Source organism: Prosopis cineraria, unplaced genomic scaffold (genome assembly GCF_029017545.1).
Source record: "Prosopis cineraria cultivar Desert tree isolate PC_DT_omini unplaced genomic scaffold, ASM2901754v1 PC10, whole genome shotgun sequence".
In the NCBI taxonomy this organism is placed as follows: domain Eukaryota; kingdom Viridiplantae; phylum Streptophyta; class Magnoliopsida; order Fabales; family Fabaceae; genus Prosopis; species Prosopis cineraria.
In genome coordinates, this window is record NW_026555341.1 from 29,527,732 (window position 1) to 29,539,487 (window position 11,756).

Below are 11,756 nucleotides of genomic sequence, written 5' to 3' on the forward strand. Positions count from 1 at the left end.
TTTAGAACATGCTCTATAAAACAAAACTTCTCATAATAATAAAACAAAAATAATTTTAAACATACCCTATATTCTTATCTTTTTTCCTATTATTGTAATATTTTTTCTGGGCCATCAATTGGGTCGGATTCGGATCATTTCAAACCAGGCCATCAATCGTTCCTTGTCCGGAACCAGGCCCAAGCGCAACCCAGCTTAACTGAACCGCGAATTTCCCTTCAACATGAACTGCAGGTAGATGAAGTAAAATTGCATCCGACTGCGAGAGGAGTCTCAACTCTCACGAACATATTCACTGGATATAGTCCTTGTTGCTACTCAGGCGTTAAGCGTCAGTTTCAGCTTTGCCTCCATTCCCGACGCCGCCGTTTGCCACTTATCGCAGTCTTAGCATTAAGACCGCTGCCACCGTACACCAAAGTGGGCCGCCATTAACGGGCCCTGTATTGAGCTGAGGAAGCGAGGAGCGATTGCCCTTGCTTGGTAATTTGGTTTCTGTTCATTTGTTTGTTCTTTCACTTCCCTTTTGTTCTGAGAGGTTATAAGATGATTGATATCTGGTGGTGTTATTGCTCAGGCTGATTCAAATTTTGGGAAAAATAAAGCAAGCAAAGTTAAGCATCCATATAACTCTATTTTCTTTGGTTGGTCGTGTGGTGGGTATCTGCAACTATTTGTTTTCTTCCCATGGAGGTCAATCCACCAGAGACCTCTTTGAGAAAGCCCAAAAGAAAACGAAGCCGGGTAGACCCGGAACTCGAGCGGCTGAACTCATTGTCGTGGAACCCTTCCCTTACTGAAAATGAAGATTCTTTTTCTTTGCTTGTAGGGTCAAATGAACTTGAAGGAGGTCTGAATTTATTTTTAGCATTTTGTATATTTTTTGTTTTGCTCCTGGTTAGGTAGATTATGGGGAATGGATATTTTTTTTAATGGAAGTATGTTCTAAAACTATGGTTTGGTAGAAGCTGAACATAGCAAGTTGGAGAAGTTTAATGCTTGATTAAAATTTAGACATAAACTATAGAAAGTTTGGGAACTTTATGGTGCTCTGCTAATCATAGTCTGAAGAAGTCTGTCAATGCATAGTCTTATATGCAAAATGGGAAAATTTTGTTCTTGAACTTACAATTTTTTTATCTTTCTTTTTTTTTTCCTGGGAAAATTGCCCATACAGGTTTCCTTTCACTGGAAGAGATTGATGAAGCTGAGTATGGTTTAGAGATTCCTGATCCCAAAGAAGACAAGAGAAAGAAGAAGTCTAAACATAACGCAGATTTGAAGAAACAGAAGCTGGGTGAAGTAGAGGGTGCCTTCAATGATGAGGCTGGGGTGAATTTTGAAGAAAACGAGGATGAGAGTGTGATGACTAAAAAGAAGGAAAAGAAGAAGAAGGAAAAGAAGAAGAAGAAAAAGGAAGCAGCTGGTATGTGCCAGATCATATGCATATTTAATCCAAAATTATGCTTATATGTATTCATGCATTCGTACTTTTGTGTGTGCATGAACATATTGAGATTGATTGAACAACTCAAGGGCCCGTTCACTTTGGTTAATTGGAAGTCCGTTCCAAATGCTATCATAGTTCCTGTTGGAAACCTGCAAAGCTTCATAGGAAGTTTATGAAGTTTTGTTAGATGACGTCCTTAATGGATAATGATGTCCTCAAAGGCAACTACCCATGAGTCATACTTGAGGATTAAGTATCAGTCTTGATTTTTGTCTTCTGTTTTCTGTGTTTCATCCGTATTTTCAGCATAACGTATATACAGTAGGAGGCCCTTCCAGTTCCTTATTCTTTCCTTATACCATGAATGTCACCTGGGCGTTAGCAACCTATCACCCCCTCTACCAACCCTATTTAGGCCTAACTTTTGTTTATTTGGGTTTATACTTGATTATTTTATCTTTTTCCCCTGGTCATTTTTTCTGGTGTTTGGTTACAGCAGATACTTACAAATCCAGAGGCTCATCACAGACCTTACTCGAGTATTTATTCTTATACTAATTTTACCACTAACTACTTTTTGGCTGTCATACTAAGGGACCCCTCCTTATGTTCTGAGTGCTGACCAGTAATCCAATAAGATCATTGGCATCTGTTGTCTCATGCCCTAACACCGATGACTCCTTGTGTTCAGAGTTTTGAACAGCCTACCAAATAAACATGACATTTCTCATGGCCCTGCATGGGCCCCTCCTTCTCATTTTGCTTCAGCGTAGCTCTAAAATCACTAGTAAACGTGTCTTGCATCATTTTAGTGACACTGCTTGGTCAGTTTTTGTTATATCAAGTCTAATCTGTATGGAATGAACAAGAAAAGAAAAAAAAAAGTAGTCTTGAAATGTGAATATATCCCTTTGCGTCCTTAGGCAAAAAAGGTAAACATTGTTAGATATTTTATATTGTATTTTTTGTGCATAGAAAGTGAACTCTTTAGACCATGGAAGGATGCCATACGGCAAGGAAAAGGGTTTGAAGTGGCATTTGCAATTGCATTAATAGGAAAAGGATAGGTTTTAAATGCTATATTGACCTATAGGGTAAACATTTAAAGGGCTAATTTTTAGTATTTAAGTTGAGGAGTGTATTGGCAAATAACTGAAGTTTAGGGGGTTTACTTGCATTTTCCTTGAAAAATACATATGTTTCTTTTGGGTGATAATTTCGCTATCATTTTGATGAATGATTCCTGTTAAACTTTTTAGTTATTTAGTTTCAGGTTTTTTCTCTTTATTTTGTGTGCGTCTGTAGAAATTTCGAAGTTTTGTTGCCTGTTGTCTGCCCATACATATCATCCCAAAATTTCTGGAATGTAAAATATTTTTGGAACATTAGTACTTGGGCAAGAGTAAGCTATGTTTCAGTAACCACAGCTTGTGCTTCCACCTTCCAGACCAAGTTATTGATGTGAAGGATGATAATGAGGAAGAGGACGTTGATGAAATGGAATTTTATGCATGGAGTGAGTTGAGACTTCATCCTCTGCTCATGAAAGCAATCCACAAGTTGGGGTTCAAGGAGCCCACGCCAATACAGAAAGCTTGTATTCCAGCTGCTGCTCATCAGGGAAAGGTTGGTCAAGGCTTCTCTTCAGGGAACTAGGTGCACTTGATTCAAATGTTTAGCGTTGATGATAATTATTGTCTGTTCACTTTGGCAGGATGTTGTTGGGGCTTCAGAGACTGGATCTGGGAAAACTCTTGCTTTTGGTTTGCCCATTTTGCAACGCCTTTTAGAGGAGAGGGAGAAGGCTGCAAAGATGGTTGAACAAAGGGGTGAAGAACCTGACAAATATGCCCCTACTGGCCTTCTAAGGGCTCTTATCATTGCTCCAACTAGGGAACTTGCACTTCAGGTATTTGTCAAGGATTTTTGTTCAGTTATATAGTTTTAGTGTTTGAATGTTAAGTGGAGGACACAAATGGATGAATAGGGAACTTGGATGTGATTTTCTTTCTTGTTTAGTTTTGATAACCAGTGTGTTATGGGGCTAATAATGGATTTACTATGATTTTGTGGTGGTTGACAAAATAAATTATCAGAGAAAATAGTAATGAATTCAAACGTCATGTTCAACGACATTCAAGAAAGAATACTGCTTGAAATTTGGTATCAGTAATCGATGAATGATAGATGGGTGGAAGTTTCAACGATGTTAAAAAAATTGGGAAGTGTTTCCAAGTTTATTTAAATTCAAATTTGGTCTTATAAAAAATCTGGCATTGAAATATGGCTTTGTTTTGGAGTACTTGGTCAGAGCAGAATGTTCATATTTTCAAGGGTGCCTTTAGCCTCCAAATGGCTTATCGACTAGGACAATGTCTGTAGCTTTTATTTAGTTTATTGCTGGCTTTTGTAAGGGAGTGTCCATCTCAGATATGTGGTGAGATTAGGCAGCTTGTCTGCATGCTTAAATTTTAGTATCTTTGTAAATATTCTGAACTGTGTTGTTTTGTCCCTGATAAATAAGCCTCTAAGACCCATTTCACCCAAACTCTTTTTTAAAATAGAAAACAAAGTTTCTTATTTTTTGTTTGGTCGTCCTGCATGTCATCCTTTGGCTTTGGGAGGATACTTTTTCTTCCTCAAATAATTTATTCTTCATACACACACACACACACACACACATATAATTCCTGAAGAGAAATTTCTATTATGGCTTAATTCCAAGATGCATCCCTGGTTTGTATAGTCTAGTTCTTTTTATTGTTTTACCAAAACACATCATGATGGATATTTTTGAAGTACTATGTGCAGAATCTTACCTGGTACACAACTTCCACATATCTCTTTAACTTATGAAATCATATTGTTCTAGAAACAGCTATTAAGTGACACGCAATATTTTTTTATTAAATGTCTACTTTGACTTTCATTAAATGGCATGTAGTATTTTTTTTTTAATATAACAATAAACATTATTTTATGTATTAATATATAAGTATTGCAAAAACATTTACTAAATCATATATTTCTCTCAGATTATTGAGTTCTCAAGTGGATCTTTACAGTTTGACATGCTATCTGGTTGCCCAATAGAAATAATTTTTCCCGATGATATTATTTGTCAATTTAAATTATTCGATATGTAATTTTGTTTTCAGGTCACTGATCATCTGAAAGCAGTAGCCAAATATATCAACGTTAGGGTGACTCCTATAGTTGGGGGTATTTTGGCCGAAAAACAGGAAAGACTCTTAAAAACAAGGCCTGAGATTATTGTTGGCACTCCTGGGAGGTTATGGGAACTTATGTCAGCTGGCGAAAAGCATCTAGTTGAGGTAATTGCTAATACTGTGTTCATGAAGTTTTACCACGATGGAACTTTTCGTTATGGATATTTTATGAATGTTCCTGGAATAAAAAATAACTAGATTACTGCCAAGGTGGGAACTAAAGTGCCAAAGAAGGTTGAATTCTTCAACAAGAAACTCTCTTATGTAAAATATAGAACAATTAACAAGTGAAGAGCACAAAAGAGAAAGCCTATTTATAAGCTATCGGCTGATGGCATTTTAATTCTACCATACCATGCAATACATGAACTGCTATTAAGCGTGCTCATTTGGCGCATTCCATTATAAGAGACATATCATATTGGTTATATTAGTTATGCTTGATAGGGTCATCTAACATTACTTTGCACATAGCTTTTCAATATTGAGACATGTTTACGCATGCCTGTACTTCTGCAGGATTAACACTTGGGAATATACCAAAACATGTGGGCATCCTTGGACTGACATATCACTTATTTAACACCTAACATAATTACTCTTTTGCTTTTTCTAAGCTTGGTTTGATATGTTGTATTGATCAATGCTGTTATATTACCTTTATCTTATATTATCTTGTACTCTAATCATTTGTGATTCTATTTAATGAAGGGAGGAAGTTGATGATGGAATGGCATGACTTTTATATTATTTTTCTATTATTACCTTTATGACTAGAATGTTGTAGCAGTGAGTTTTTCATTCTTTCAAACCCCCAAATGTTTGGATGGATGGAAACTTTTGGGTTTCAAGTGGCAAGGAAGGTCCTGGACTTGGAGTCCCTTCTTTGCAATTCCATGCCATCCATGTGTGTGTGTGTTGTGTTTTTGTGTGTCAAAGCTGAGGGTTTACTCCTAGATGACCCTTCCAACCCTTGCCATCCATCCAAACGTAGTCTGAATCTTTCAGGTTGAAATGGTTGTTGAAGATGATAAATGATAAACACAAAGGGCTTTATGTTGCTCATGTTCAAGCATGTAGCAGAGGCTTATATAAATATTCATGGACAAAAATTATGATATTATGTATCTTGAATCTGGTGCTGAAGTCCTTGAGATGTTGTTTAAATTGAAAATTATTTTTTTAACTTTTCATGATTTGTTCATGCAGTTACATTCCTTGTCGTTCTTTGTGCTTGATGAGGCCGATCGAATGATACAAAGTGGTCATTTTAAAGAGTTGCAATCAATAATTGACATGCTTCCCATGTCCAACACTTCTGGTGCTGATGATCGTCAACCTGCACAAAATTGCATCACAATTTCAAGCTACCAAAGAAAGAAAAGACAAACTCTAGTTTTTTCGGCAACAGTAGCACTATCTGCTGATTTTCGCAAGAAGCTAAAGCGTGCTTCAACAAAACAAAATCAATCAGTATTAGATGGATTTAATTCCATTGAAGCCCTGTCTGAACGTGCAGGAATGAGACCCAATGCTGCCGTGATTGATCTCACTAATCCATCAATATTGGCAGCCAAGCTTGAAGAATCATTTATCGAGTAAGTAATCTTAAGCCGAAGTATAGAATTTAAGTTTCAGAAATTGCAAATATTAATTTCTGTTTGAAGTTTCTTCATTTGGATGATTGATAACTTTTTATGTGACATCAATTATTTGTCATGGAATACAGATGCAAAGAAGAAGACAAAGATGCTTATCTGTACTATATTTTGACTGTCCATGGACAAGGCCGCACAATAGTATTCTGTACATCAATTGCAGCTTTGCGCCATATCTCTTCTCTACTGCGCATTCTTGACATTAATGCTTGGACTCTTCATGCTCAAATGCAGCAGCGAGCTCGTTTAAAGGTTTGTTTCCTTTTCCTTTTCTCCATTCATGGTTTCTTGTAAGTTTTGTTGTGCTAAATGATTTGAATGACTATAATATATAATTTTCTTTTAGTCTGTCTCTATTACTTTAGAACTGTATATTTAGCAATATAAAAAATATGACTCTGCTGATTGGTGCAATAATTATTAAAGGCCTCCTTTATATGGATCCACTTGAGGTCTTAGTGATCATGGTTGTTATCAGGATTGAGGTGCTATTTGCCCCCTTCCACCTGAAAAAAGAAAAAGAAAAAAAAAAGAGGGGGGGGGGGAGTTTGAGGTTTTACACCAATGTGGGTATATGGTGCGTGAGTTTCCTTTCCCCTAACGTTGTAGATAAGACCGTGTGAGTGTGTTTATGAACTTTTCCTTGCCAAAATGAAAGGTATACTTACAAAAATGCCACAAATGAGTATTGTACCGTCAAAATTACCTTTAACATGCTTAAGTAAAATTCATCATGAATACATAGGACCCCAAGCATGATAGTGAAAAACGCATTTTGTAGCTTTAAGAAGTAACTGGACAAAATTAGAAAAAATAAGACAATAGAGAAGGCATAGACAGAGTCAAACAACACTTCCTGCTGTATGATCCTTTTTTGCTGTTTGTATACCCCTCGTTACAGCTACAATCTCCTCTTTCAAATGCAGAGTTATATGGTGTTACATCTGGTGATATGATGTCTGATTGGCTGTCAATGAATCAGGGCCTGTATAGAACGAATTAAAGGCAGGGAGCCTGCACAACTACAGTGTTTATGAGGGTTTAGTATTGCCCTTGAATTAACATCAGTAATGAATTCAAAATGCTAGGAAGTTTTTTTTCTTTCTAAGATTGAAACTTATTTTCTAGAACTGTGAATTTGCTTTCTTCAAGTTTCTAATCCATTTCATATGATAAGAAAATCATTATATGTTTGGCCTTTTCCTATTTAAGCACATGATGTCTTACTACTCAATCTTAGAATGGTTATGCTTGAACTCATCCATGTATATGTGGAGAAATTGGTATTTGGCAACCATGAGAAAGCATTTACATCTAAACATGGGAGTTTCATTTGGTTTGTGGGTTCCCACAATAAGTCAATGATTAGAATAACAATCATCCATTTAGTCATAAAGTTAAGGTGATAAATGGTTGGCTAACAGGGTTTGACAGAACCAATGGTAAACTAGAAAATTAGATCCAATAGTTCTGAGTGAGGAAGGTTGAGATGATTTACATAGAATGCATAGAGAACGAGTATGATTGCAAAAGATTGTGAAACGGATACACTTATCAGATTGAATTGTAAGGAGTTGAAAAATTTCAGGTTGTTACGTAATACTTAAATCTTACTCATCACTAAATGTACCATCTTGCTGGACAATTAATGAACAATTTGAGTCTCTGCTGTGACACTTTACTTATAATCCTGCTCCGTTATTCTACTAGTCAGTTCAGTAGCATTAAACAAGAGGGTGATTTTTCTGATATTTGCCCCACTTTTTATAGGATTTATTTGAATGGGTAGTTATACCGTGTTTAATAGAAGTGTACAATACATACTTCACATGAAGATGGATTCTTTTTGAAGTTATTTTCGTTATGTTTCATAGTCTACCCCATTTTCCTCCCTGTAGTGATTAGTTGTGTTCATGGGTTTTGTGGTAAGCCTTGAAATATGAGGAAATTATGTTCATTCTCATATCACGATGTGTCGATGCCACTAATATCACAGCCATGGGATTCACAGTTGGTACTCAGTAGTTATCCATATACTATTTTTTTCTTTTTCCCTTTAGCATTCGTCCCCTTCCAGTTCAGACCTCTAATTGATTTTTGTTTGCCTCATCATGATATGTATATGACTTCTAAATTCTTCTCTTATTTAATGCAGGCCATTGATCGCTTTCGTGAAGATGAAAATGGCATACTTGTTGCTACTGATGTCGCAGCGAGGGGTCTTGATATTCCTGGTGTTAGAGCAGTTGTCCACTATCAGCTTCCACATTCAGCAGATGTTAGTTAATATTAGGCTTATTTCACCCTTATTTATACATACGCACCACAAAGCCACTTGTGTATTATATGTTTATGATATGATTGTTTTAGCATCTGAAAGTTATTTCTTATTTTTAGGTTTATGTTCATAGAAGTGGAAGAACAGCTAGGGCTTCTGCTGAAGGGTGCAGCATTGCTTTAATCTCACCAAAAGATACGTCAAAGTTTGCTTCGCTGTGCAAGTCCTTTTCCAAGGTCTTTTTTAAACCCTCAGAAAAAGAAAGTTGTACTGTTCTTATCCTTTAAATTTGAGAATCTTAGTTGAAGAAATAGTAGTTGAACCTCTCTGCTAGTATTTCAATAGTAACACTGTATTAGTAGGCTCTTAAGAGTTTAGTTGATCCATGTATTTTTTTTTTTTTTGGGGTGGGGGGAGGAATTAATGTACTTGCTGCAAAGTTAGCCATTGAACCAAATAAGTACTGGATATTCTTACTGCTTCATCTGGTCTTGACGAATCACTCACATTTCCACTTCTTGTTTGACATATATAGGACACTTTTCAGCGATTTCCTTTGGAGAATTCATACATGCCAGAAGTTCTAAAGCGGTTGTCTATTGCCCGTCAAATAGACAAAATAATGCGGAAGGATTCACAGGTAAATAGATTCACTTGAGTTTACACCAAAGGAGTGCTATTGCCTGACTCTTTGAAGCATCATTCAATTTTTACCCATATGGGTACATGTGGCGGTTGTAATCATTTACCATCCTTTCCACTTAAAAATGAACAAATAAATAAAGCTTTTGATATCTTTTGGACATGCCACACATTGCACAATAACCAGGTGAGGCCTTGTGCCAGCAGCACAGGTACTTGTGTCCCGTCATTCAAAAGCTTTTCCTTGTCAATTATAATTTTGTACATTAATGTTTTATCGTGTGTTGTAGAATTTTAATATATAATAATACCTTGCCAAACCCGTATCTTATATTTTTAGATCCCTGTCCTTGTGTAGGTATAATTTCAGATACTATACAATGACTGTATAGTTTTCTTTTGACGTTGCATTTTGGTTCGAGCCTTCAACTCCCCCCCCCCCGGGGGCACCAAACTCCTGCTAGATATGTAATTTTTTTTTTAATATGCCAATGCACTTTTTTCCCCGTTTATTTTAGGAAAAAGCTCAGAAAAGCTGGTTTGAGCGGAATGCTGAATCCGTGGAGTTAGTTACAGAAAATTATGACAGTGAGGAGGAAAGAGTTAAGAAATATAGGCAAATGAAAGCCAGCTCTACTCATTTGAAGAAGTTGCAACAGGTCTGATTCTCAATAATTTTCCATCTTGAACTGATATATGGCCACTACTTTCCTTCCCCCATATGTTTCCCATTAGGTGACATTTCCTGTGATTGTTAATTCTGTCCTAAATGAACCATTGCAGGAGCTCAATGTGCTTCTTTCACGTCCCTTGCAATCAAAACAATTTTCACATCGATATTTAGCTGGGGTATTGCACTGTTGACCTCATTTTGTTATTTTGTTTCTGTTCCTTTCGGCTTATAAATATGTGTGTGTATGCTATATCTCTTTCAAATCTACGAAATTCTAAAACATAGATGATGCTCTTTCCAGGCGGGTATCACACCTCTGATGCAGGAACAGTTCCAACAATTAGCCAGGCAAAAGCAAGGAAGTGCAGGAGTAACTGGTAAGGGAAAGTTGGTTGTGATTGGTCAAGATTGCGTAGAAGCGCTTCAAGCTTTGCGGAATGCTGGTGAAGAGGTAGAATGTTGTGCCATTTCTTGGATGTTTGATTATCTCGTGATGTAGCTTTGTAAGGGTGTGTGCCCTTAAGTTTCTCAGGGAGTTGGCGGGGCAAAACTTGATGACACTCCTATAAGCCTAATATTTATTGATATATTTAGCTTACATGACAATACAATGAGCCCTAAAATTGGGACCAGACCAAAATAACGAGATAATTTTTTTAGCTTGGTTTCTAGATCAGGTCATAAAAAATTAACATTAGCAGGTCAAAGGTGTGTTTTAACTAGAGCCTTGTGGTACTTGTTTTTTCTTGATTCGTTTAATCTGCATAAATTTTGTAAATTATGCCTATTTAACAATCTGTCCAGAAAACCTCTATGCTTTTGGGGTTTCATTGCTTTCATCTCATCCATTGTTGTTTTGGTTTGTGAATGAAGAAGTTGAAATATGACTTTGTCATTTGAAAAAATAGCACGACATATTATTTGGCCTAAAAAGTTGTGAATTCCTTGAGCTTGCTATTTATATTAAATTAAATGAGATTTGGCTTATATCTTTCATTATCTTTTTTTTTCCCCGCTCTCTTCTCACAGGTACGCATGGAGGTCAAGGATATGACAGGGAAGAGGATCGAGAATTTGAAACGAAAGAGAAAAGAGGAGAAAAAACGTATTGTCGTATTGTCTTTTGATGATTATTTTAGTTTTCTTATAGCCGACCCTTTTAGTTTATTGTGATCGGGAATATGTGTTCTGTTGGATTTAGTTTATCTAATACAATGTTGTCATTTCAGGTTTGCGTGACCAGCGAAGGAAGCAAAAGAGAGAGATGAAAATGGAGAATGAATATAATTGAATATTTGTGCCTTCCATTTTGAGTTGTTTCAGTGAAAAGATTCAGAGAAGAGTTAATGGTACCGGTTGTTTTGGGGCATTCCTTTCACCACTGGGTTTGCAACAATGGTGGATTATTGCTCAAGCCTTGACGCACAGATCCTTCATAAGTTATCCTTTAATACAAAAATTAATATATGTATTATTATTTATTAAAAAAAATTTTCTTGTTTATAACTATAAAGGATAATGTTTTATAAATGAAATCATTTTTTCATGTTTGATTCTCCTTTTGATTCCATTGATTACGTGTACTAAATGGGCTCTGATATCCTACAATTGTCTGTTATAGAAGCAATAGTTTTCAAGGAGAAAGACAGTAAAGTTTTAAAATAATAAGTTGATGGTAGTTAGGTTTTCATGAAATTTTTTGAATTTTGAAATGATAAGTTGATGATAGTTAGGTTTTCATGAAATTTTTTGAAAAATAAGTTTATAAATATTAATTTAGATAATTCTAAATTCAAGAATTATTAGTATGAATAAGACATTTAAA

At 35.9% G+C, this 11,756-nt stretch overlaps 1 protein-coding gene across 1 annotated transcript; it reads left to right on the forward strand.

The window, feature by feature from the left end:
* The first annotated feature begins 243 nt into the window (after positions 1 to 243).
* Positions 244 to 11,477, forward strand: LOC129284530 (DEAD-box ATP-dependent RNA helicase 13). The gene is made up of 16 exons (XM_054920042.1): positions 244 to 483; positions 578 to 850; positions 1,178 to 1,426; positions 2,898 to 3,076; positions 3,165 to 3,359; positions 4,609 to 4,785; positions 5,890 to 6,278; positions 6,410 to 6,590; positions 8,494 to 8,616; positions 8,736 to 8,852; positions 9,152 to 9,256; positions 9,777 to 9,917; positions 10,042 to 10,107; positions 10,233 to 10,382; positions 10,961 to 11,036; positions 11,161 to 11,477. Exons 2-16 carry the CDS (start codon positions 688 to 690, stop codon positions 11,220 to 11,222), a joined length of 2,373 nt encoding a protein of 790 aa, XP_054776017.1. The 5' UTR covers positions 244 to 483; positions 578 to 687; the 3' UTR covers positions 11,223 to 11,477.
* Positions 11,478 to 11,756: the final 279 nt, after the last annotated feature.

Bases quoted from the DNA above. Each gene is read 5' to 3' on its own strand.
- LOC129284530 (XM_054920042.1), top strand. From the start codon at position 688: ATGGAGGTCAATCCACCAGAGACCTCTTTGAGAAAGCCCAAAAGAAAA. The intron at 1,427-2,897 runs GTATGTGCCAGA...TCCACCTTCCAG, and splicing joins GAAGAAAAAGGAAGCAGCTG to ACCAAGTTATTGATGTGAAG. The intron at 9,257-9,776 runs GTAAATAGATTC...CGTTTATTTTAG, and splicing joins TAATGCGGAAGGATTCACAG to GAAAAAGCTCAGAAAAGCTG.